We start from the raw sequence: 27,720 nt of genomic DNA, 5'->3' as shown, positions 1-27,720 counted from the left end.
CCCATCCAATTTCATTTTGAAATCATTTAGTGGTCTCTGCTTCCAGGCAGTGTGTTCCAGGTCAGTACAACTTGCTGCGTTCTTTGTATAAGCAATTGGTCTCTCTCTCTCTCTCTCTCTTTCCACTGCATCTTGTCCAAATCCATGTCACCTAATCTTCATGCCATCAACTAACACGGTGATCCTAATGGAAAAAGAGTATGTCGAATGCTGTTTGGATTCCTGTGACCTGGCGGTGATGTGAGGTGTGGAGCCCAACAACCTTTGTGGGAGCGAAGAGCGCAGAGACTGGAATCCCAATTGCCAACGGCTCTCACCCAACACGCATTGTTGCCAATTGGCCTCCAACCCCTTCTCCACTTACTGTCCACAACCATTTTATTGCCTTCGGATCCCTGTGGCCCTGCATTGCCCGTGGCCAAGCCCTTCCTATCTCTTATCTTCCTGCTTTTTAAAGAACAAATATTTTGAGATAAGCAGATGCAAAATGAATAGCCTGAAGAGATAGTTAATTCCCTGTTGTGCATTGCTGGAATGCCCCAAGGATGCAGAAGCAAAAACAAATCATTGCGTTATTACTAAGTGCGCTGATTTTATGTTGGCATTTCACCACTCAAACAGAAATGACCTCATGAAATATTCATTGATGCAGTTTTCAATTCTATAAACTTGAATAAAACCTGCACAGAGTATTTTCTCCCACAGGCACACCACCCCCATCATCCCCCTCTCATTATTGGACTTCTTTATTCACACGGTTCTTTGTTCACGTGTTTTTCATGGATATTTTTTGGCTTCAGCACAGTTGCAGAGTGGTTAGCGCTGCTGCCTCACAGCACCAGGGATCCGGGTTCGATTCTGGCCTCAGCTAACCGTCTGTGTAGAGTTTGCTCATTCTCCCCGTGTCTGCTTGGGTTTCCTCCCACAGCCCAAAGATGGGTGAGTTAGATGGATTGACCATCTAAATTGCCTCTTAGTGTCAGGGGACTAGCTAGGGTTAATACATGGTGTTACGGTGATAAGGCCAGGGTAGAATTGTGATCGGTGCAGACTCGATGGGCTGAATGGCCCCTATTGGCACTGTAGGGATTCTATGTTTGCTAACCCATAGCTCATGAACATAATATGACTTGGAGCTTTGCGTATTTAATCTCTGGTTTCCTTCAAGTTGTTTTACGATGGTGGAGCAATCTTTCATTGTCAGGAGGTTGCCTTCTACTAGATTCTTAACTCCAGATTTAAATCTAGCTTGCATTCCGGAAAATTCTGCAAAATTGGGTTGTGGACATGATTGGAAATTGCAACTGTTGAGGTGAGAGCATCCATCTTAGACTCAGGTTAATTGGCCATCGTAAATTGCCCCTTGATGTCCAAAGATGTGTAGATTAGGTAGAATAGCTATTATATAAAAAAAACTGTCAGGTCACCCCCCCCCTCTCTTTTTTCAGAGGGCATAATCTCCAAGTAAGGGGCCTCCCATTTAAGGGAGATTCAATGATGGTAACACCATTGAATGAGGAAGGGCCATGGTTAGATTCTCCTATTGGAGGTGATCATTGCCGGATGCTTGTGTGGCATGAATGTTCCTTGCCACTTATCCAAGTCTGGATATTGTCCAGGTCTTAGTATCCCCTCCTGTGTTCTTCTCCGATTCTGGTGTCAGCACCGCTCTCCAACTTCCCCCTTTTTGTACCAGTCGCCAATCTAATTTACTAGGGTTGTTTTTTATTCAGTTGTGGGACATGGGCGTCACTGGCTAGGCCAGTATTTATTGCCCATCCCTAGTTGCCCTTGAGAAGGTTTTGGTGAGCTGCCTTCCTGAATCGCTGCAGGTTGACCTACAATGCTGTTAAGGAGGGAATTCCAGGATTTTGTCCCAGCAACTGCGAAGAAACGACAATATATTTCCAAGTCAGGATGGTGGTGGGAGTGGAAGTTTGAAGATATGGTGCCAATCAAGTAGTGTTGCATTGTCCTGGATGGCGTCAAGCTTCTTGCGTATTTTTGGAATTGCTCCCATCCAGGCAAGTGGAGAGGATTCCATCACATTCCTGATTTGTGCCTTGTAGCTGGTGAACAGGCTTTGGGGAGTCAGGAGGTGAGTTACTTGCCGCATTATTCCTATCCTCTGACCTACTCTTGTAGCCATTGTGTTTATGCGGTGAGTCCAGTTGAGTTTCTGGTCAATGGGAACCCCAAGGATGTTGACAGTTAGGGATTCAGTGAATGTTAAGGGGCGTTGGTTAGATTGTCTCTTTATTGGAGATGGTCATTACCTGGCATTTGTGTGGCGCAAATGTTATTTGCCACTTTTCAGCCCAAACTTGGATATCGTCCAGAGCTGCTTACATTTGAACGTGGACTGCTTCAGTCTCTGAGGAGTCGCAAATGGTGCTGAACATTGTGCAGTCGTCAGTGAACATCCCCACTTCTGACCTTATGATGAAAGGAAGGTCATTGATGAAGCAGCTGAAGATGGTTGGACCTCAGACACTCCCCTGAGGAACTCCTGCAGAGATGTCCTGAAGCTGAGATGATTGACCTCCACAACCTCATTTGTGCCAAGAATGACTCCAACCAATGAAGAGTTTTCTCCTGATTTTTATTGACTCTAATTTTGCTCAGGGCTCCTTGATGCCACACTTGACGAAATACTGTCTTGATGCAGGTGGCAGTCACTCTTCTCTCATCTGTCATTCAGTTCTTCTGTCCATCTTTGAACCAAGACTGTAATGAGGTCAGGAGCTCTGTCAGTGAGTAGGTTATTGCTGAACAGTTGCTGCTTGGTAGTACTGTTGACCCCTTTCGTCACTTTGCTGATGATCGAGGATGGACTGAGTCAGTCATAGTCATAGAGATTTACAGCATGGAAACAGGCCCTTCAGCCCAACTTGTCCATGCTGCCCAAATCAGTCCTTGCATCTCTAAATACCTGTAGATCCTGTCACTCAAAATACCTTCCAACAACTTACCCATCACAGATGTGAGGCTCACTGGCCTGTAGCTCCCAGGCTTTTCCCTACAGCCCTTTTAAAACAAAAGCACAACATTTGCCACCCTCCAATCTTGGCGATATTATTGCTCTTCATCCTCTTGTAATGTCTGTTCCCCTTCCAGGATTCATCCAGTTCACTTTTGAAAGTTACTATGGAATCTGTGCCATTTCCCCAACCTCCCACCCTCATTTCACCTCTGGCATGGACTTTGCCAAATGGCCTCTTCCTGTGCAGTTATGATTCTCAGACTCTGTGAATTTGCCTTAGATCTCCTGTCACGCACCCTCTGTCACTGCTTTTATTTTATATATCAAAGCCTTTCATGATCTAGAACCCCCTCCATTCTCTCTGAACTGGCTCTGTTCTGTAACCAGACATCTTTAATGAACAGCGGTTATGTGGGCTCTGCTAGTTTGGCATCGGTTGTCGCAGCTCCTCTGCTTTTACACCCTTGGCCTATTTGTCAGGTTTTAGTGTTATTTACCTTTTGGCAGAGATTGTTTTGGGTTCTCCCAAATTGAGCAAGCGAAGTAGGCTTGATTATAATCCAACTATTATTCCCTTCACACAGTGTTCATTTTGAAGAGTTTTTTTTCTGGGAATGTGCCTGGCAGCTCCCAGCCAGTGGCACAGCTGAAATCAGGCATTTGTTGTGTGGCAGGTTTGTTTATGCTTAAGCAGAGGGGAAACGGATTGTGCAAGTCGCAACAAAACAGTCTAGCTCCCAGACTGAGACTTCAGAAACAATTGACTACACACTTTTATGTCCATAATGCAAAGGACCCCCATCACTGAGCCACATCCTACCAGTTGTGATCCCGGAAACTAGTTGGATGCTGTCGTAACAACATAGAAAATAGGAGCAAGAGAAGGCCATTTGGCCCTTTGAACCTGCTCCTTGATGCATTACAATCATGGCTGATCATCCAAATCAATAGCCCAACCTCTCCTGTCAGGAATGCAAGGGAGGGCTGCACTATCAGAGGTGTCATCTTTCACATGAGACATTATCCCAGTGTTAAGAACCCCGCTGATGTTAAATGCAAAAATATTCCAAATCCCTGAAGGGAAACTTGAAAGAGTTCTTAACTGTTTATTTTGCAGTTTGGTATAAAAAGAGGAAAGAGATATAATCCAGTGAGGAAAATTCCATTCTTGTTGCCATTCAAATAAAGAGTTTATTCAACTTAAAACACAAAGATACAAATCCAAAATTGCTCTTTAATATGGCTGTACATACAGTGTACTTGAATTAACTCTGTTCAAAATCTCTCTACTTTCCTGAACTCTGAGAATATACCTCGGCAAAACAACATCCCATCGATTTTACCACGATGAGTCAAACCCAGCAACTATTACCCCACGTGAGCTGGATCATCCTTTTGGAACATTTTCTCTTGGTTTTGAGTGGTAAACACGGAGGGTTTAAGCAGCAGGACACAGACATGAGCTTGTTTTGGGAGAGAGCTGCAGTTCCAGCTGGTTGTGGCTGTGATCTTTTCTGCTCATCAGCACTTTTCGTACTACCAACCCTGCCACTGATATAGAGACAGAAAATGCTGGAAAATCTCAGCAGGTCTGGCAGCATCTGTGGAGAGAGAAACAGAGCTACTGTTTTGAGTCCGGATGACCCTTCATCAGCTGAAGAGAAAGAAACTAGAATGGGATTTATACTTTGGGAAGGAAGGAGTAATTGACAAGGTATCATAGACAAGAAGACAAAGGGAATATAAATGATGGTGATCATGATAAAGAAGGCTTCTGATTACAGCTCATTAAGAGATTAAAACGCCATTGTACTGTTTATCTCTTTTGGTGTCATCTTACTTGAGCAATTTGTCTTAGAAGTCCTTCTTACTAACATTCCTTATACACGCTCCCCCTATTAGCAAGCAGTTGTGACCTTCATTTTTATTTCTCCTTTGAACTCTTTCATCCTTTAACTTCTGCATTTCTACACCCTATTCTCCACTTTCCTTAAGTAAACATCTGTTCACTGTTACTCGGTAATACAGTGATCAAAAGCCCTCGGTGCACTTGATTCCTTATCGTTTTCCTTTTATTCAGTTCTTTAATCTTCATTTTATTCTAGCTTCTTGACACCAGCCATCGTCTGACCTCTTGAAGTCGTCTGTTGCTGTGAATAACATTAATCCCTCAACCACCTAAATCAGATTACTGACCATTTATCCCCCTGTTTTGTTGATCATGAATTAGCTGTCTGTCTTATGAAATGGTGACGACACATTTTTAAAGTGAATAATCCAAAGAGGTTTAGAGTACCCAAACAAGTGTTACATTAATAAACACCTTTGATAAATGAAGTGTTTTGCAATCTTAAAAAAAATTCTATTTATTGGATACTAATGGCAGAAACTCTGAGGACTTCAGGCTTATCTCCAAGATCTCTGCCTTTCTTAACTCTGACTCCTCATTCATTCTCCTATTCCGTCTTTTTCTTTTGTTCCATTATAATTCCCTCGCAATTAACATGGTGAACATGGTCACTCCCTCCCTGGGAAGTGCATTCCAGATATTTCTCTTTCCCTGATATAATGTTTTAATCTGTACAATCAGATTCTCTCTCCTGTACTTCATCCTGTAATATTCTTAAATTCGGGTTAATGATTTCCACACCCCATCATTTCAGTGCCACCTCTTCCAAAATACCAAAGAGAGACCCTCAAACGTTGATAATTTGGACTACACTCTCTGGAATTTAGAAGAATGAGGGGAGATCAAATTGAGGTGTACAAGATGATAAAAGGTATGGATAAAGTTGACGTGGAGCAGATGCTCCCTCTTGTGGGGCATTCTAGGACGAGAGGATGTAGCCTTATGATAAGGGGTAGCAAATTTAAAACAGAGTTGTGGAGAAACTAGTTCTTCCAAAGGGTTGTGAATCTGTGGAATTCACTACCCCAAGGAGCAATAGATGCTGGGATAGTGAGTAGGTCCATAGCAGACATCATCTCCCTGGCCCTGCAGTCAACTGTGGAGTGTCTGGATAACAAAATCACCTATGTCAGACTCCTATTTATCAACTACAGCTCTGTCTTCAACACCATTATTCCCAAAAAACCCATCTTCAAACTCCATGGCCTATGCCTCAGCTCCTCCCTCTGCCACTGGATCCTGAACTTCCTAACTCACAGACCACAATCAGTAAGGATAGGCAACAACACCTCCTCCATGCTCATCCTCAACACTGCCCCCACAAGGCTGTGTCCTCAGCCCCCTACTATACTCCTTATACACTGGCTCCTCCAATTCAATTTTCAAGTTTGCTGACAATACCACCATAGAGGGTCAGATCTCAAACAATGATGAGACAGCGTACAGGACTGAGATAGAGAATCTGGTGAACTGATGATCTCCCTCGATGTCAATAATACGAAGGTTTGCGTCAATGGGGATGAAATGGTTAAGAGCTTCAAGTTTTTAAGATGCTCAGATCACCAATAACTTGTCCTGGGCCCCCCACTATAGTTAAGAAAGCCCACTAATGCTTCTAATTTCTCAGAAGACGAAGGAAATTTGGCGTGTCAGCTACAACTCTCGCCAGCTTTTACAGATACAACCAGAAAGAATGTTTTCTATGGTGTATCACAGCTTGGTATGGCTCCTGCTCTACCCAATTCTGTAAGAAATTGCAAACGGTCATGAATGTAGCCCAATCCATCATGCAAACCAGCCCCCCATTCATTGACTCTGCCTCCACTTCCGGCTGTCTTGGCAAGGCACCCAGCGTCATTAAAATCATCATCATGATCATCATGAATAGACCTACCTTGCATTAAGTTGATCTTTCTCCACGCTCTAGTTATGACTCACTGAAACAACAGAGGTTGAGGGATGACCTGAGAGAAGTCTGCAAGATTATGAGAGGCATGGACAGCGGGAATAGTCAGAAGCTTTTTCCTCAGGGTGGAAGAGTCAATTACTAGGGGGCACAGGTTTAAGGTGTGAGGGGCAAGGTTAAAAGGAGATGTACGAGGGAAAAGGTTTGACCAGAGGGTGGTGGGTGTGTGGAACTTGTTGCTGGAGGAGGCAGTGGAAGCGGATACAGTAGTGACTTTTAAAGGGTGTCTTGACAAATACATGAATAGGATGGAAATAGAGGGATATGGTCCCTGGAAAGGTAGGCGGTTTTAGTTAAGTTGGGCGGCATGATGCAGCTTAGAGGGCTGAAGGGCCTGTTCCTGTGCTGTAATTTTCTTTGTTCTTTGACTGCAACACTACATTCTGCACTCTCGTTTCCTTCTCTATGAACAAAATGCTTTGCCTGTGTAGCACACAAGAAACAATACTAATACGTGTGACAATAATAAATCAAATCAAAGGAGGAGTTAAATAGATTTTTAATTGGTAATGGACTGAAGGGTTATGGGGAGAAGGCAGGAAAACGGTGATGAGGAGCATATCAGAATCGATTGAATGGCAGAGCAGACTCGATGGGCCAAAGGGCCTAGTTCATGCTCCTCTCTCATGAATGTTTGACTGTGACCTCGACAGATGAGTACATGAGGAAAAGGTGGTGTGCCAGAATCTTCTGGAGCCTTTCCTCGCTCCGCTCCGTGAGGTGAATTCTTCTCCCTTCAGTTCAATATCCTGGCCACATGTTGTTGGAGGTACAAACTGTAAATGGATCACCCTTGGTGAAAGATGGGATCCAGACTGCATCTCCTTACTAACAAGAGTTAGGGATGAAGAAGGAATCAAAAATTACAGAAGAAATTTGAATCAAATTAGCAAAGGAAAGATTGGATTAAAAAGGAGAGAATAAAACTAGAAAGGAAAAGTTGGAATATGATCAAAAATGCTTGAGAATCTCATGGGAACTGTTTGCTCGCTACAGGAATCAGACTTAACAGTTTAAATTGTTCCTCGTTGGGCTGCAGAGATTGAGACATCACGGGAACAGAATTCTCCTCCCAAAGGTCTTGTTAAAACTATCAATGTTCACTCGCTATAGCGAGTTTTGTTTGCTTTAATAACACGTAGCAATTTCTTGACTACTGGGGATTTGGAGTTGCCACTTTCTCTAGGCTAATAGCAGAAGGATACAAATCAGCCAGCAATTTGTGGTGATTCGCAGCTCATCTGTCCCCGGCTACATGTTGCTGGGTTGTACGCACACACTAATGCACGTTAACCACACTGTTACAGTCCCTGCAAATTCTGAGCTAACGTTGCCCTGGAGACAGGATCATAAAATCCTAAAGCACAGACTAATATATCATAAATCTTAATTAGGTAACCAAACAACCTGGAGACTTGATTGCATTATTCATGGTGTTTTTAATGCTGGCACTAAAATTAGTTGTAACAACATTAATTAAAAAAAAGAGGAAACCATAAACCTGTAACAAAGGCTGGAAATGCTGCAAATCGTCAGGACTGTTAGGGAAATAAGTTAGATCGTGACTTCATTCCAGATGTTGACTGATGTTTACTTCGAACAATTTCTGCTGCTTTGAGTTGTAGCAATGCATGTTTCAAAAAAAAAATCTTGCCCAATGCAAACTTGTGATAAATATGAAGTATTTCATGTTGCCAATATTTGACCTTTTATTAAATAAAAGCAAATTGCTGTGGATGCTGGAATCTGAAACCGAGAGAGAGTGTGCTGGAGAATCTCAGCAGGTCTGTAAGGAGAGAAAAGAGCTGATGTTTCGAGTCCAGACGCCCCTTTGTCAAAGCTTAAATTATTTATTGAATAGCAGTGAGCACAGGAAGCTGAGAAAGCTCTAGATTGATCTCCAAAACCTCTGCCTTTCACCAACTCTGACTTCTTGTTTATTCTCCCACTTCTCTTCACCGTTGACCACCCGAGACACACTTCCTCCAGAAAATGCTCAATCTTTCCTTTTTAAGGTGATCTCTGAGGTCAACCTCTTGGACAAAGCTTTCGGACAACTCTCTCAATGTCTTTAAGGGGGTTTTCGTAGTAACTTCATTGCAGTGTTAATGTATGCCTACTTGTGACACAAATAAATAAACTTTAAAAAGCTTCCTGATGTGGCTTCAGTATCAGGGTTTTGTCTGATTTTAAGCAATTCGGAAGCACCTTGGGATTTTTTGTTTTGCAGTGTGGTAAGGTGCTATATAAGTCAGAGAATCCTGACAGTGCAGAAGGCAGCTATTCGGCCCATTGTGCAAAGACAACAATTCTACCCCCCCCCAATCCTCATAACCCCACGTGCCTCAAGTGCAGGGGTGGCACAGTGGTTAGCACTGCTGCCTCGCAGTGCCAGCAATCTGGGTTCAATTCTCGGTATAAGTCACTGTGTAGACTCCGCACGTTCTCCCCGTGTCTGTGTGGGTTTCCTCCACACGTTCCAGTTTCCAGCTTCCTCCTATAGTCGTGAAAGATGTGCTAAATTCTCCCTCGGTGTACCCGAGCAGGAGCCGGAGTGTGACGACTTGGGGATTTTCACAGTAACTTCATTGCAGTGTTAATGTAAGCCTACTTGTGACACTAATAAATAAACTTTAAACATAAAAGAAAATCCATAAAAGCAGTTCACTGCAGCATACCGCACGTCTCTTTTTTCTTTTTCTAGCTGAGTCAATCATGAAATCTTCCCCATTGCTTTCCCCTCTCGGGTGCTGACAAAGTTGGATCTAATACCATTGATTTATGCGCAATGCTGATGTTATTTTATGTACAAACTATTGTTGATCGTGGTCGATCTGGGATGTGCTGATGACTTGTATAGAAACATCAGAGCTAAACTTTGTCCCTTTTTAAACCGTAGGTATAATTGGTCGCAATAAATGCATCAGGAAGTACATTACCACCATCTTGTTTCTCTACTGCATCTGCCTGCTGCCAACAATAGCTTTTGGTTCTTTGAATGATGAGAATACCAGAGGATCGATTGGTAAGATATTGAAGAAAAGCTGCTTTTGTTCAGTCCCTTCTCTTGGTGCATAATACAGCAGGAGTAGGCCATTGAGGCCCTCCAATCTGTGCTACTGTTCAATGAGATTACACCTGATCCATGGCCAAACTTCATGTTTACCCATCATTGCCCCATATTATTTCATCAACTCCCCCCACCCCCAACTTCCAATTAACAATTAGCCTGTCATTAATTGCCACACCCAAATGTCTGAAGTACTGTTTCCAAACTTCAGATGTCTGATATCTTGGTGCTAATCTTTAGACTATGTCATTTGTCGGAGAGGCTAAGATCCTAGGACGTGGCCTCAGAATAAAGGGACAACCCTTTAGAACTGAGATGAGGAACTTCTTCAGCCAGAGACTGTTGAATCTGTGGAATTCATTGCCACAGAAGGCTGTAGAGGCCAAGTCATTCTGTTATTTAAGACAGAGATGTATAGTCTTGATTGGTAAGGGGATTAAAGGTTACGGGGAAAAGTTGGGAGAATGGAGTTGAGAAACACATCATCCATGATTGGATGGCGGAATGGACTAGATGGGCCAAACAGCCTAGTTCTGCTCCTATATCTTTTATGCCCCCTTGTCCAATACTGGACCAACAGCAATGGTCCCTCAATTTATTCAACTGCTACTCTTGGTATCTCGGAGTCTGGGTATCCCCCTCATGATTGGTGAATTCTCATTGACGCCAATCCTAAGGTAGGTGCCCTGAACTACTCCCAGTATTCCAGGTTTGGTCCGACTAGGGTTTTGTACAGCTGATGCATGACTGTGTTACCCCCTTGTATACTAGCCCTGTAGATGTAAAGAGCAGCATTCCATTCGTGTTTCTGATTGCTTTCTGTATCGAGAAGAATGGGGTGGTGGGGGGAAGAGGAGAAACACAAATTCTGACAGGGCTGGACAGACTGGACGCAGGGTATTAATTTTTCTCTGGCTTGGGCAGAGGGTGTTAGTGGAGGTTAGGTCTGGAACAAGACGCCATTGTCTCAGGATACAAGGTAGGCCATTTAGGACTGAGTGGAGGAGAAATTCTCCCCTCAGGGTGGTGAACCTGTGGAATTCTCTACCACAGAATCACTGGATATATTTAAGAAGGAAGATGGGTTTCTATACTGTAAAGTTGTCATGGGGTATTGGAGGTGGGGGAACATTGAGATAGAGGATCTGCCATGATCCTGTTGAATGGCAGAGCAGGCTTGAAGGACTGAATGGCCTCCTCCTATTTTTAATCTTTTATGATATTTTAATGACTTAAAGCTGATCCACACCCCCCAACTCTGATGCATGCACTCCTCAATCATTATTCACAAGGTCAAGATGCAAATTCGAATCACGGTTGAAATGAGGATGGTGAGGAAAGAGTTGTTTGAGGCCAAGCCTACAAGTTGTATTAAGGAGTTAATAATTTGGGGTGTTCCAGAGCTTAGAGGTTTGTGACATGGAGCCAGGCCCAACTTGTCCTTATGCCCCTTTTTTTTAAAACTCCTGAGCTACGTGGCAGTTGCAGTATAATGTGGATAAATGTGGGATTATCCACTTGGGTAGCAATAATAGGAAGGCACTTTATCATTTGTATGGGTGTGAATTGAGGGAGATGGATACCCAATGAGACCTTGGTGACCTCATGCATCAGTTGCTGAACGTAAGTGGCAGGTACAGCAGGCAAAATGATATGTTGGCCTTCATAGCGAGAGGGTTTGAGGCATAGGAGTTGTTTTGACTTGTGGTGCAGTTTTATTTGCTGTGGCAAGCTGCTGTGCTCGGAGCCTGACACTTTTTGTTTTGTGTCTTTTATTTAGCAGTTTAAAAGTTGGCAGCGATCAGCTGCAATTTCTCCTGCTGAGAAGAGTTTTGAAATGAGTGCTATTCTGAGTTTTTTTTTCTTTGATGCTCCCTGTGATCTCACAGCATACGAAGGACAGATGCAACCAAACTGCGATAGAGGCTGGTGGGTAATTAGCCTGCCACTCAGGTGGATTTAGAAGCCGCTGTGTCCTTCCTGCTGAGGGAACAGAGGGATTTGATTTGATTTGATTTATTATTGTCACATGTATTAACATACAGTGAAAAGGATTGTTTCTTGCACACTATACAGACAAAGCATACCGTTCATAGAGAAGGAAGGAGAGAGTGCAGAATGTAGTGTTACAGTCATAGCTAGGGTGTAGAGAAAGATCAGCTTAATGCAAGGTAAGTCCATTCAGGAGCCTGACAGCAGCAGGGAAGAAGCTGTTCTTGAGTCAGTTGGTACGTGACCGCAGACTTCTGCATCTTTTTCCCAATGGAAGAAGGTGGAAAAGAGAATGTGTGGGGTCCTTAATTAGGCTGCTTTGCCGAGACAATGGGAAGTGTCAATGGATGGGGAAAAAGAGAAGTGGAACTGCAGGTCCTGTTCTCTCCCAAAACCAAATTTCTGAGTGGCAGATAAAAATTGCAAGATTCACAAACAAGGCTGCTATTTATTGCCAATCTTCAGCTCTCCTTACTGTGGTGGTGAGCTGTGTGAAGAAGGTATTCAACAGTGCTGTTAGGGCAATGAGGTGCAAAGTAGCCTAGTGAGTGGGCCGCATGAGTGAACCCCACCCCCCCAGCCTTCATCTCAGTGGGCCACAAGATTTGGGGTGGCACAGTGACGTAGTGGTTAGCACAGCTCCAAGGCCCTGTGTTCGATTCCCAGTTGGAGTCACTCTCCGTGTCAAGTTTGCACATTTGCGTTTGCTCCAGTTTCCTCCCACGTCTGAAGATATGTGGGTTAAATGCATTGACCGTGCAAAATTGCCCCTTAGCGCCCTGGAATGTGTAGGTTAGAGGGATTATCGGAGTAAATATGTGGGGTTACGGAGATATGGCCTTGGTGGGGTTGTTGTTGGTGCAGACTCGATGGGCTGAATGGTCTCCTTCTGCACTATAGGGTTTCTAAGATTGAAACCCTTGTTCAATAACCTGACCCCATGATTAAGGTTAAATACATTGAGTACAAGCCAAATATTTCATAATGAGTTATAGAAAATGCTTCATCATTTGTATGCGAGTAGAACCATCATCAATTTCAGATAGTAAAAACAAAAGAAATATTTACAATTTGGACGCAGAGGGAGTGCACGGCTCTCACAGTCGATCTTGTGAGCAATCAGCATGCACCTCACTTCACTTTGCCCTTGCTTTATCTGTGTGTCACTGCAGTCATACTGGTGGGAAAAAAGTCTTTGTGGACGGAAATCAATCAAGTGTAGCAACCCTACACATGGGCAACATTCAACAGAATGTCTTGTGAGCTGCACTCAGCATCCAGCTGGGTTGCACATAGCTCCCAGGCTCACTATTGTGTGGGGTAGTGTTCCTGGAGTTCCCTTCACAGACAATGAAGAAATGATGATCCTAGGTCTACAAACTCCTAACTGACCTCAGGATGTGGTAGCAGATAGATGTTCATTTGATTTATTATTGTCACATGTATACAGTGAAAAGTATTGTTTCTTGTTCACTATACAGACAAAGCATACCGTACATAGTGAGGGAAAGGAGAGAGTGCAGAATGTAGTGTTACAGTCACAGCTAGTGTACAGAGAAAGATCAACTTAATATAAGGTAGGTTCATTCAAAAGTCTAATGGCAGCAGGGAAGAAACTGTTCTTGTGTTGGGTTAAGTTTGAAAGTTTATTTATCAGTATCACAAGTAGGGTTACATTAACATTGCAGTGAAGTTACTGTGAAAATCCCCTAGTTTGGCATCTGTTCAGGTACACTGAGAATTTAGCATAGCTAATGCACCTAACCAACTCCTCTTTCAGACAGTGGGAGGAAACCCCACGCAGAACGGAGAATTGTGCAGACTCCACACAGTGACCCAAGCTGGGAATTGAACCTGGGTCCCTGGCGCTGTGAAACAGCAGTGTTAACCACCATGCCACTGTGCTGCCCTGTTATATGATCTCAGACTTTTCTATCTTTTTCCTGACAGAAGAAGGTGGTCCTGGGTGTGTGGGGTCCTTGATTATGCTGGCTGCTTTTCTGAGACAGAGGCAAATGTAGATGGTGTCAACAGATGGGAGGCTGGTTTGCGTGACGGACTGGGCTTCGTTCACTACCCTTTGTATTTTCTTGCGGTCTTGGGCAGGGCAGGAGCCATACCAAGCTGTGACACAACCAGAAGGAATGCTTTCTATGGTGCTTCTGTAGAAGTTGGTGAGAGTCGTAGCGGACTTGCCACATTTCCTTAGGGTCTTGAGAAACTGGTCCAGATTCTGGTTCAGTTAGACTTTGTTGCCATGAAGAAGCAGGTCATTTTAACATTGTCAAATTAGAACTTTACTGTTGTGTAAATGGAAGAAGATGATACATGAGTGATACAAGATCAGGCCATATTCTGCACTCTCTTAACACCAGAATAGTAGTGAATTGTTTTTGTAAAGTCATCACTCCTTTAATATTGCTGCTAAGAGTCAGAATGTATCTGAGCTTGAAGTGTTGTTCTTGAGTTGATATTAAGAGGGAAAAGAGTTGTTTGAAACATTTCTGACTGCATGTTTTTTCCTTAATTTCTTCTTTGTCCTTGTCAGTAAATATGTTTTGGGGAGTGTGGAGTGAGGCGGTGGGATTGGAAGCTCCCTACTCCAGTCTGCCTCTGACTAGGCTAGTGCATAAGTTTTTTTTTATTTGTGGGACATGGGCATCGCTGGCAGGCCAGAATTTATTGCTGATCCCCAGTTGCTCTTGGGGGGCCGTTGAGTCACCGAAATTGCTGTGGCTCTGGAGTCGCATGTAAACGAGACCAAGTAAGGATGGCAGGTTTCCTTCAGTAAAGGACACTAGTGAACCAGATGGAGTTTTCCAACAATTGGCAGTGGATTCGTGGTCATCAGTCGATTCGTAATTCCAGATGTTTTATATTGAATTCAGATTTCACCGGCTGCTGTGGGGGGATTTGAACCCGGGTCCCCAGAACGTTAGCTGAGTTTATGGATTAATCGTCTAGGCCATTGCTTCCCCATTGTCCGTGATGTACCCATGGTCAGATGTTGAATGGAAAATCCACCCTATGATAGCGGGGTGCATGGGTAACAGCAGTCAGACAGGGAGGGGGGAACAGTAGAGGGCAATAACGAGGAACGGATGGTAAAGTGGCAGGGATAGAGGGAATGGTGCAGCAAAGGAGAGGAAGGCTAGCAAACTATGCAGAATAGGGTACTCGGCAGAGATGCTGAGGAAGAGTTTCATGTTTCAGGTTTAGTTTAGAAATGGTTGATACTCTACTATAGATATTTTCAAAATCCACCTTCCATTTTGGTGCCAAAGACTCCAGGGTGTTTCCCTGTCTCCTTTTTGTCCCTTATCCCTCTAATTCTGAACAGTTTCATGTGTTCTCAGTTTGCCATTTGACTTGCAGAGAGCATTGGCCAAGATTTTCCAGCCCTTCCTGAAGGCAGGATCTTCCGTTCCCACTGACGGTGACGCCCAAGCACTGGGTTCCCAGGATGGGCGAGCCACAAAAAATGGTGTAGATATCCCACCAGTGGCTATGACAAGCTGCCACCAGAAAATATACCATGGGGGTGGTGGGGAGGGGTATCGCAGTCTCCAAGTTTCACTTTGCCACTTCTGTTTGTGTCCAGATTTTTGTTAATGTAATATTGTTATCAATATAGTGGATCTCCATGATTCTGTAAAATGTAGATGCCTCCCCTTTATCATACAAGATTCTGAGGGGCCTTTTTTTTTAAATAAAAGATGGGTTTACCGGCAGCATAGTGTCAGGGTTCTGAGTTCAACTCCAGCTTCAGATCAATGCCTGTCTGGAGTTGTACGTAATCCCCATGTCTGCGTAGGTTTCCAATGGGTGCTGTGGTTTCATCCCACACTCCAAAGATGTGTGAGTTAAGTTGATTGGCCAAGCTAAATTGCCCAGAGACTTGCAGGGTAAATATGTTGGGTTACGGGGATAGGGCTTGGGTGGGATTGTTGTCAGTGCAGGTCCGATGGGCCGAATGGCTTCCTTCTGCACTGTAGTGATTCTATGCATTGTGAGGTGCTTTGCAGCTGAAAGGGGGTTTGGCTTGTATGCAAAAGCATGATATTTGGCGCTTAAAAAATGGAGTAATCTTACATGTCAATATCCACGATTGCTTTTAATTTCAGGTTTATTTAATTAGTTGAATTGAAATGCTCTGGCTTTCTTGGTGTTGTTGCTTCTGGATCATTTTCAGGCTTCCGAATTACTAGTCTAGTAACGTAACCAGGAAGTGGCCCTGGAAATAGTAGATCCATTGGTGGTTATTTTCCAAAGTTCTTTGGCTTCTGGAATTGTTCCTACAGATTGGAGGGTAGCTAATGTAAGCCCGTTATTCAAAAAGGGAGGTAGAGAGAAAACAGAACTATAGACCAGTGAGCCTAATGTTGGTACCAGGGAAATTGCTAGAGTCTATTATCAAGGATTTCTTAACTTGCTATTAGGAAAGTAGCGATTTAATCAGACAATGTCAGCCTCGATTTACAAAAGGGGAATCATGCTTGATGAATCTGTTGGAATTTTTTGAGGAATTTACTAGTATAATTGACTGGGGAGAACCAGTGGATGTGGTTTATTTAAACTTTCAGAAAGCGTTCGTCAAGTCTCAATGCACTACTATGTAAAGTGAAAGCATATGGGATTACAAGTAATGTCTTGAGATGGATAGAAAGTTGGCTAGCAGATAGGAAGCAAAGAGTTGGCATAAATGGGTCTTTTTCCAATTGTCGGTCAGTGACTACTGGGGTACCACAGGGATCTGTGCTAAGACCCCAACTGATTATATAAAGTTGGATGGAAGGATGAGCTGTGAGGAGGATGCAGAAATGCTTCAGCATGATTTGCGCAGACTGGGTGGGTATATACATGGCGGATGCAGTTTAAATGGATAAATGTGAGGTTATCCACTTTGGTAGCATTAATAGGAAGACAGATTATTCTTGAATGGGTGTAAATTGACAGGTGATACTCAAATGTTGGTATCCTCATGCAACAGTCACTGAAAGTAAGCATGAAGGTACAGCAGGCATTAAAGAGGGCAAGTGGTATGTTGGCCTTCATAGCGAGAGATTTGATGTAGGGATACGGATGTTTTGCTGCAATTGTATACGGCATTGGTGAGACCACACCTGGAGAATTGTGTGCAGTTTTGGTGTCCTTATCTGAGGAAGGATGTTCCTTGCTATAGAGGGAGCACAGTGAAGGTTTACCAGGCTGATTCCTGGGATGGCAGGTCTGTCACATGAGGAGAGACTAAGTCTGTTAGGATTGTATTCACTGGAGTTTAGAAGAGAGAGGAGACCTCATAGAAACTAATGAAATTCTAACAGGGTTAGACAGGGTAGATTCAAAAAGAATGTTTCTGATGGTGGGGGAGTCCAGAACTAGGGGTCATAGTTTGAGGATGTGGGGTAAACCTCTTAGAGCTGAGATGGGGAGAAATTTCTTCACTGAGAGTGGTGAATGTGTGGAATTGAAATCAAACATTGTCTGATTTCAAGAGGAAATTAGATATATCTCTTAGGGCTAAATCAAGGGATATGGGAGAAAAGGGGGATGAGGATATTGAATTTGATGATCAGCTATGATTAAAATGAATGGCGGAGAAGGCTCAAAGGGCCAAATGGCCTCCTCCTGCTTCTGGTTTCTATGTAATGACACTGCTCCTGTACCTCTGTAGAGGTTGATGAGAAAGGAAAGGAATGTAACTCTCTTCTCTTTCCTCCTCTTTGCGCTTTGTCAGCCGCAACATCGCAAAAGGAGGCCATTTGGCCTATTGATTCAATACTGGTTCTCCAGAGCAATCCAATCCATCCATTGCTCTGCTCTATCCCTGTAATCCTGCAGGTTTATTTCCATCCAGTGCCTACCCAATTTCCTTGCACAATAATGCACCGTATCTGCTTCTCCTTGTCCGTAGCGAGTTCCAGGCCATTAAAACTCCCTGCGTCTCCCAGGCTGCCTCCATCTAGTCCTTGTGCCATCAAGTAATAGGAGTGGCTTTACCTTGAACGCCTTATCTAAACCTGTCTTAATCTTATCTGCCCAGGGTGGGATTTTCCTACTGCTCCCACCTGCACCCACTGTGGAACACTTTGCAGTGGTTGGAATGGCGGGAACATTTCGGCTCTGGTCTTCGCTGAAGACGCAAGCTTCGGTTTGTGAATAGAAAGCCAGCTGACATCGAAATCTACCTTCAACATCTCATTTCGAAATGGCTGTGTTTAACCTCTGTTATTTTGTAGATGTGCAGAAAACCATTCTTGCCCAGTGCATCGGAGGAGTGGCCTACGCGGTCTTGGCTGGTCAGCCGATGGGTATAGTTTTAACCACTGCACCCCTGGCCTTGTATATCCACGGTATGTTGTATCCCATTAATCTATATCGATGTAATTGTGTTTTATTTAAATGATCATGTGTCTCTTTTTGTTTAAGGGAATGTCTCCACGCTGACTGAACGAAGGTTGTATTTTAGGTAGAGATGATGCATTCTCGTCCTCGGAATAATGCTTAACATCCTCTTTGCTTTTCCAGGGGAAAGGCTATGAAGGTGTGCCTGACCCCACAATAGAATTAGAGGTTTACAGCATGGAAACAGGCCATTTGTCCATGTGCCCTTTATTTTTAAACCCGTAAGCTAGTCCCAATTGCCCACATTTTGCCCATATCCCTTTATACCCATCATACCCAGGTAACTATTAAATGCTTTTTAAAAGACAATAGCCAGATTCTGGCACTACACTGTGCAGCGAGTTAACCATGTAAACCGGATTCTACTGCATTTAGACGTTGCCTCCATGCTAAAACTAAATTGACGTTCGTAGATGTACCGTTTGCAGGTGTCAGTTGTGCCATTGCCAATCCTCACTGGATTTGTGAGCCACACTCAATCTCTCCAATCCGATGTGCAGTCTGCCCTTAGATGTCGCCAAACTAAACTCGGGTGTCCGTCCACACCCACTCAGTCAAATATTCCACCTCCTATGGATATGGAAGGAGAGACTCTGGGATATGTTGAGCACGTCCTATTACCTTGGCAGCCGCCTCCCTCAAAATGCCAGCGTTGACGAGCAGAATCCAATGCTGGATCAGTCACTCTAGCTCGATCTTCTGCAGGTTACACCTGTGTCTGATTTGCTGCGGATATTTGTTGTCCACAAAAGCCCTAGTATACAGAGTTGTTGTTGTCGCCACATTCCTGTACTGTAGTGAGACCCCTGTGGACTGTGTATCAGCGACAGGTAACACCAGAGAAATTCCATCAGCAATAGCTCTGCCTCATCCTCCGGATTCAAAGGGAAAACAGTCAAAACAGATGCTTGCTTCCTTCTCGGAAGCCATGTTTTACAAGTATTCGGGCAAAAGCCCTGAAGGGAGTGCAGCAAATGTTCCCCAGGCTGATTCTGGGATGGCGGAACTGGTGTATGAGAAGAGATTGACTAGGGTAGGATTGTTTTCGCTGGAGTTCAGATGAATGAAGGGAAATCTCATAGAGAAATATAAAATTCTAACAGGACTGGACAGGGTAGATGCCGGAAGGGTATTCCTGACATCCCAGAGTGTCCAGGACCAGAGGTCACAGTCTGAGGATTCAGGGTGCGCTGTTTAGGACGGAGCTGAGGAGACATTTCTTCACCCAAAGAGTGGTGAGCCTGTGGAATTCATTATCACAGGGAGTAGTAGATGCCAAAACATTGAATCTACTTGAGACGGCTAGATATAGCGCTTGGAGGCAAATGGGATTAAAGGTTATGGGGAGAAAGCAGGATTAGGCTATTGCGTTGAGCAGTCAGCCATGATCATGATGAATAGTAGAGCAGGCTCAAAGGGCCAAATGGCCTCCTCCTGCTCCTATCTTCTATGTAAACACAGCCCCCGATTGACAGGACACCAGATTGCTGAAAAATATCTCCCCCACCAGCTCCTGTTTTCTCAACTCTCAAACGGTCAACGTTCTGGGGGAGTGCGAAGAAAATGTTTCAACTCCACTCTGAGGCTCCCCATTGAAATGTGACAGCGTTGTCATTAATGATGGAAGGAACTTGCAACCAAATGCTTCAAAATGTTCAAAGTTCAGAAACTTGGCCTCACTTCACAATTGGAGCTCCTGCACCCTAATGAAGAGGCAGATGGCAGCAGAGAAGAAAAGGAAATAAATCCTGTATCCTGGATCCCATTTCCCTGAGATGTCCTGTCCATGTGCCTGTACATCTATGAGTTGGGAATTATCCTGTTTGGTCACATGGCAGAAATCGCCGCCCACAGTAGACATCATCCTTGAATCGAGGGACAGCCAATAGGTGGACCTCTGCAATGGTGGGCACCTTTTTTAAGCTGGAATTAGGGGAATGGAGTCTCAAGATATGTGCTGGAATCTTGCCACTGTTTATGCAGTGTCCCATCCTGCCACAGTGAAGGGAGATTTGGCTGGGATGTGGCATGAACAGCAGGTAAGATCATGCCCATGGCGATTTAGGTTAGTTGAAATAAGTCGGGAGGAAGTTGGCATAAACCAGTTGGGCCAAATGGCATTCTGTATAAGGCTGGCTCACTTGCTGTGTGGAATATGGGTGAAAAGATGTGTTGTACACAAATTGCGATCGTGTCTTAGCACTGTACCTGAGTGGCTGCTTCAGAAAGTTTGATTTCTACCAACTGCACTACATTTGATGCCTGCAAACTTTCTTGTTGTTTGCAGAGGGACCGCCTCCTTTTTTTTTAAACAATGATGGTTGTATTTAAGGTGAGTCTAGCTTAGCCAAGCTGATGATATAAGCTGGGCTACCTCAGTGCCTAGTGGGAAGAGGTAGAGATAGTAAAGACTTTGGGATCAATGTGGTCCCTTCTAACTGATGCTCAAAGCAGTGAGTATGTTAATGAGCCCCATTTGTCATAGAGCTGTACCCCCCAGTTTTTCAGGCTTTGCCCAAGTGTATTGCTCCCAATTTACTGTGCAAATTTCAAGTCCATGTACCATGGAATGGGGCTTCAGGGCAGTTCCATTCTATCTTAAACAGTAGAACCTGGTTCATGAATTCAGGTCATTGATAAAGTGGTCACTTGGTCATTCAAGCCACTTTCCTCTCTACTATTGGACTAAACACTAAGGCAGTGTGCCACATTTAACCTCCTGTTTGAGTAGTGATTGACCAAAGGACCAAATGGTATCTGTGTGCAGTTCTGAATAAACATTCCCAGAATATTGATTCCTTGCTACCAGAAATTGGAATCACTAGATCAATGTCAATGAATAGTATTTGGTCACTGCTTATCCATGCTTAGCCCCAGACACTTAACCCTAGTTTTTTTTCACGCTCTTTTTCTTAATTCTGTACGAATTAATGTCCATCTGTCCATCTCATTAGTCCCTTGTGTAGAAACTGGCAATTTAGGTTTCGTGCCAAAGGATTGTGATTTAACAAGAACTTGCTTTTCATGTCTTTCGATGTAAAATAATGCATTTCGCAGCTGTTGATGGAAGAAGGATTCAGTGTCTAAAGCAGGATTGTGACCAAAGGCTCGGTTGTAGAGTTGGGAGAAGATGAACAAAAGTCTTGAGTGAAGTGATTCCTGGGTGATATCTATGTGGCAGAAGGCACATTTAGCCTCATTGTGGCAAAGAAAAAGGTGATGTGTGTGAGGCCAATGCCAGAATACAGAGTCGAACTGAATCCTACTTCTGAATGGACCAATGGTGCTTTTTATTTCATCTTGTTCAACCCTCGGCCTGACCAGCCCAAAAACTCCCCACTTCCGGCAGGGAAGACAATAGATTTGATTCGATTTGAAGAACCCACATTATGCTGCTCGTGACAGGTTCCCAGAATATACACTGTCCCTGTTTCCCTCTGGAGTTTCCAAACTATGTGTAATGTTTTCTAGCTCTCGCAGGATGTAGTTTTGTAATTGGCCGTAGAGATTGACAGGAGGAGGAGCCTGCTATTCCACTGGTGACAAATATCCTTTTTTCTCCCTCTGCAGTAATCCAGGGCATCTGCGATGACTACAATCTGAATTTCTTTGCTTTCTACGCCTGTGTTGGCTTGTGGAATTGCTTCTTTTGTCTCGTCTACGGTGTTGCTAATTTAAGTTTATTAAAGGCGTTTTTCAAAAGGTAAGCTCCAGTAAACCAGTTGCAAAAGCATGTGATCGTGGTGAACCACTTCTCCAAATATATAGGTTAGTGCTGGTTTATTCTACAGGTTCGAAGGTATCCTTCACGGGCTTCACTTTTTTGTTCTCTCACTGTGGGCATCATGGACAAGGCTGCCAATTATTATCCTTGTGTAGTTGACCAGAGCAGCTGGCGTTGGGGTTTCTACTTAAATCAGCAGTGGTGTGCTTGGGCTGGGGTCAGATCCTTAGGTCTCCAGAAGGTTAACTCATGGATGTTGAATGTAAAATGGGAAGGGTTATGACTGGAGAGTGTGCACCCAGGAGGTCCTGTGGCTCTTCCTTATGTAGCAAATGTTAAATGGGCCATGCATCTGTCTGGTAGGACATGTTGCATTTTGTCTGATCCTGACCCACCTCACAAACTGGTATCATGAAGCTTCTGAGCTGTCACTCGGAACCCAACTTGTCTGCCTACTGGGGAAGGAAATGTACCATCATTACTCAGTGAGGCCTACAGGTGACTCCAGTCCCTCAGCAACATGGTTGACTTTTGACTGCCCTCTGTAGTGACCGAACAAGCCGTATGGTTATATCAGACTGCTACGTTGCAATGGTTCGTAAGGCAGGTCCTCTAACACTACATCAAATGCAGCTAGGGTAGGGTAATAAATGCCAGACTGCCCACATCCCGAGGATGAGGATTAAAAAAAGTGGGATAGATGGACAGGTGAAGTATTTAGTGGTGACCCATAATTAGAGCCTTTAATAATCCCTATTGCTGCACGACAACGAATCAAATTTTTAACCGTCCCCAGGGGTTTTAACCAATGTTGGCTGCTCTGCTTTTGGCCCAGTGATGGGAAACAATCAACTGTTTCTTCTTCAGTTCACCTTGCAAGTCTTAATAATACAGCTTGCTCATGCAAAGCAATTGTCCCTTTGACTCTCTGCAAAAGAATAGTTCACAGTTGTTAGGACAGATGTGAAAGTGCAATGGGAAAGCAAAATTGCCTAATGGTTTTCACTATGATTCTGTTTGTCTGATTATAATGTCTTGGTTCAATTTGTCAAAGTGAGTCTTTACAGCTTAATTCTTCTCTTCAGCAAGGACTGTTTCCATAGCATGACAGCACTGAGGAATCCCATTATCTGGCACTGTTTTTTAAATTTTTCCAATTTCCCCCTAAAAGTTTCTCTTGAATCTGCTTCCACCATCCTTTCTTGAATTCTTCAGGTCAATTGTTTCTTTTTAATAAAAATATTCTCCACACTTCACTTGCGGTTTTTAAGTTGTCTTAAAATCTACATCTTCCGGTCATTGACCCAACCAGCAGCACAAGATGTTTCTCTGATTAAAACCCTTCATAATTTCTAACACCTAGGCTTGAATTCTCTGTCCTTGCCCGCAGCTGGGATTCTCCAGCCCTGCTGCAGTGAATGGAGGTTTAGCTGAGTGCCAAATTCTCCATTCTTGCTGGCAGCGTGGCGTGCGAGACCAGAGAATTCTGACCTTAGTCTTCTGTAAGCCTCCTCTGCTCTGACAGTTATATTCTCGATGTGGGAATGCCGGCGTTGGACTGGCGTAAACACAGTAAAAAGTCTGACAACACCAGGTTTTAGTCCAACCTATTTATTTGATAATATACTCACTAGCTTTCGGGGTTACCCCCTTCGTCAGGTGAATGGAGAGTTCTGGCCTCAGACAGAGCATATAAAGCACAGACAGTTTAGAGATTTTAATCAGTAATCTCTAAACTGTCTGTGCTTTATATGCTCTGTCTGAGGCCAGAACTCTCCATTCACCTGACGAAGGGGCTAACCCCGAAAGCTTGTGAGTATATTATCAAATAAATAGGTTGGACTAAAACCTGGTGTTGTCAGACTTTTTACTGAGTTATATTCTCAGCATTGCTAGTCTCTCTACAAGTCCCACTTCTCTGATAAATTGTCCTTGCAATCCCCTCCAAAGCCTTGGATATTTCCGAACATGTGGTGTTGAGAATTGGCCAGATACGATCCATCTTGGACCTAGCCAATGTTAAAATAACATCAATTCTTGATGTTTCAAGACCATAAGACATTGGAGCAGAATTAGTCGGTTTCTCTGACTTTTGACCATGGTTGATTTTTTTTTTCTTTTCTCTCATCCCCATCCTCCTGCCTTTTCCTCATAACCCCTGACCCCTTTATCAATTGAGAACCTATCCATTGCTGTCTTAAAGACACTCAATGACCTGGCCTCCAACCTTCTGCGCCAAGAAGTTCCACTCTCTGGCTGAAGAAATTCCTCCTCATCTCTGTTTTAAAGGATCGTCCCTTTAGCCTGAGGTTGTGCCCTCTGGTTCTAGTTTGTCCCACTAATGGAAACATCCTCTCCACGTCCAGTCTATCCAGGCCTCGCAGTATCCTGTAAGTTTCAATAAGATTCCCCCTTATCCTTTTAAACTCCAATGAGTACGGACCCAGAGACCACAACCATTGTATGGAGGGGTAACGTAACGTCTAGGTCGGGTTTTACCAGCCTCGTCCACTGACAGGATCATCTGTTCCCGCTAAACGTTAGTGATCTTTTGGCTGGTCTGCCACTTGCTCCACAGTGGGTCTCTCCACTGGCCCTAGTCTTCTGTATTCTGTACCTGTTTATAACGCCAAGGATTTTTTTTTAATAGCCATCTCAGCTTGCCCTGACATGTTTCTGTTCCTACACTACCTTCTAAATTTGTATCATTTAGTTTATCTTTTATAACATCCCTTCACATTTAAATTTGGTTATGGTATCTGCCCTCTGTCCTGCTAAAATCTACTGCTATCCTCCTCGCTATTCACTTTTCCTCTAACCTGTTTATTGCAACTGTGCTTTGTTCATTCTTCTATAACCCACACGTCTTGTATGAGAAACAACACAGGAGGATTGTTTGTGTTCAAGATTTACACAAATGCAAGTTTTTATTAACCTCTCCTTCTGTCTTTGACCAGCTGTGCATTACCAGAAATGTGAGTTCACTCGTGTGTCTCTTTCAAATAATGGTGCTCTGTCTTTCACAGATCAACTGATGAAATTCTAGCAGTGTTCATATCTATTGCTTTTGTGGTGGATGCTTGTAAAGGACTGTCCAAAAGTAAGTTGTTTCGGTGGGGGAGAGTGGTAAGAGCAGGGGGAAATGGTGCGTGTGTGAGAGGGGTGGAATTAAATTGATGATGTATCTATTTTTCTCTGCTTGCCTTTCCTTCTGTTTTTGTTTCGTCTCCTTTTACTCTCCACCTGAGACGGGAGTATCTGCCATACCTTGCAGCACAGAAGGAGGCCATTGGGTATGGTGGCACTGCTGCCTCACAGTGCCAGGGACCCAGGTTCGATTCCAGCCTTGGATGACTGTGTGGAGTTTTCACATTCTCCCTGTACCTGCATGGGTTTCCTCCAGGTGCTCTGGTTTCCTTCCACACTCCAAAGATGTGCAGGTTAGGTGGATTGGCCATGCTAAATTATCCCTTGTTGTTCGTGGGATTTGCAGGGTAAATACGTGGGATTACGGGGATAGGGGCAAGGTGGGATTGTTATCAATGTAGGTTTGATGGGCTGAATGGACTCCTTCTGCACTATAGGGATTCTGTGGTCATGCATATACCAACTCTGAGGTAGAGCTACAGAGTTTCCCCCAGTCCCCTGCATCTTTTATCCCCCTTCAAACACTGGTTGAATTCTTTCTCAGTCGAATGGGATGGGAATAGAGGGATATGGCCTCTGGAAGGGTAGGGGGTTTTAGTTCAGTCGGGCAGCATGGTCAGTGCAGGCTTGGAGGGCCGAAGGGCCTGTTCCTGTGCTGTAATTCTCTTTGTTCTTTGAACCTGTTTCAAGTGTCCTTGCAGATGGAACGTTGTAGATCACAATGACTCGCTGCATTAAATTATCCTTCCCCATGTTGACTGTAATTCCTTTGAAACCTGTTCTCTTGTAACCAGCTGTTGGACAATGTAAGTGGAACTGGTGCTCTTTTTGAGGGAGACTATTCTGCTTATTTTAATCACATCAGTGGTATTTGACCCTTGAACTGGCCTTGATGTTTAAACTTTATTTATTAGTCACAAGTGGGCTTGCATTAACACTGTAATGAACTTACTGTGAAAATCCCCTAGTTGCCGTAGTCCAGCACCTCTTTGGGTACACTGAGGGAGAATTTAGCACGGCCAATCCACCTAATAGGCACATCTTTGTGGGAGGAAACCGGAGCATGTGGAGGAAACCCATGCAGACATGGGGAGAACGTGCAGTTTCCACGCAGACAGTGACCCGAGGTCAGAATTGAACTCGGGTCCCTGGCGCTGCGAGGCAGCAGTGTTAACCACTGATGAATAATAATGATGGTTTTGGATGTTGGAAGCAGATTCATAAGAGAATTTAAATGCATCAAATTTCATGAATTTGCAGTATAATTTACCAATAAAGAACCTTGAAGTGTCCAGTAGAAATGGGCATTAAAAGAAATATTTCTGTGTGTAGGGAATGTGGGGTATTGTGAGCAGAGCAGGTAAATTGGGAAAGGTTTATCTATGTTTAACAATGATTTTTTATAATAGTTCTTGTTCTAGTTAGTCATTTCACAGAAGGCTAAATCCTCAAAAGTTGATGACTTCTTAACACTGGGTTCGGAATATTGGAATGAGGTTTAATATTGTCCCTTTGGGATGAGCAGTGCACAACAGAGGAGGGTTATAAAGATTTTAGCACGCAATCCTCTGCAACTCGCTCTATGCTTGGAATTTTCGGCCTGCCAGTGGGATCTTCTGTTCCTGCCAGTGACACCCCCCCACCCCACCACGGGTTCCCCAGTGGCGTGGGGTACAAACAGTGAGAGTTCCTGCTGACAGCAGTGGGACCAGAAGAATCTGCAGCAAACCAATGGCCCCTCTGCTGTGGAGGAACCTATCGGAAAATTCGGCCCTCTGTATTCTGAGGTTTTGGTCACTTTTCTTCTCCCTCAACAGTTCTTTATTCTGTAAAGCCCCATTTTTGCTGGAGACTGGGTTCCTCCCGCATCTAAAAGGGGCTTTTCCAATGCCCCTCTTGAGCTCCTGTATTAGAACCAGCTGATTGTCGGACAAAGGAGGCTCCTCAAACATGCCCTCTCTGGCATAGTGTTTAGCACTGCTGCCCCACAGCTCCAGCACCCCGATTTGATTCCTGGCTTGGGTCGCTGTCTGTGCGAGTCTACACGTGCTCCCTGTGTCTGCTTGTGTTTCCTCTGGGTGCTCCAGTTTCCTTCCACAGTCTGAAAGATGAGCTGGTTAGGTGCATTGGCCATACTAAATTCTCTCTCAGCGTACCTGAACAGGCACCAGAGTGTAGCGACTTGGGGATTTTCACACTAACTTAATTGCAGCGTTAATGAAAGCCTGACACTGAAAGGTGACACTAATAAATAAACTTTAAAACACATTTAAACTTGTTAATGTTATTATGGTCACTGCTTCTCTGTTGCTACCAAATTTTAATGTTAATCAACATATGTTTACTTTTACTCACCCTTGGTTGATCCAGACTGATCTCAGTGTCCTCGTTTCTCAACAATCAAAACTTTTAGATCTCGTTCTCCCCTTCCAATGGTAATTGGAGCAATTCCAAGTTTGGTGTCTAAAAGCGAGTAATCACTACATCAGCTTGCCTTCCCAATTGTGTAGACCCTTTTACCCTT

The 27,720-nt window shown here is 43.9% G+C and overlaps 1 protein-coding gene across 1 annotated transcript in view; it reads left to right on the top strand.

Moving 5' to 3' along the window:
• slc4a11 (solute carrier family 4 member 11) overlaps window positions 1-27,720 on the top strand; it is a 179,953-nt gene that overhangs the window by 112,592 nt on the left and 39,641 nt on the right. Inside the window, exons 10-13 of the mRNA XM_080194085.1 lie at window positions 9,758-9,883; window positions 18,160-18,273; window positions 21,896-22,028; window positions 25,076-25,149. Of these exons, the coding sequence (XP_080050211.1) occupies window positions 9,758-9,883; window positions 18,160-18,273; window positions 21,896-22,028; window positions 25,076-25,149 (447 nt within the window). The remainder of the gene's footprint in view (window positions 1-9,757; window positions 9,884-18,159; window positions 18,274-21,895; window positions 22,029-25,075; window positions 25,150-27,720) is intronic.

The sequence above is a fragment of the Carcharhinus amblyrhynchos genome, chromosome 1 (assembly GCF_965287045.1).
Source record: "Carcharhinus amblyrhynchos chromosome 1, sCarAmb.v2.hapA, whole genome shotgun sequence".
NCBI lineage: Eukaryota > Metazoa > Chordata > Chondrichthyes > Carcharhiniformes > Carcharhinidae > Carcharhinus > Carcharhinus amblyrhynchos.
Note: the sequence above shows the minus strand (reverse complement) of the source record. Positions and strands in the feature narration are given on the sequence as shown.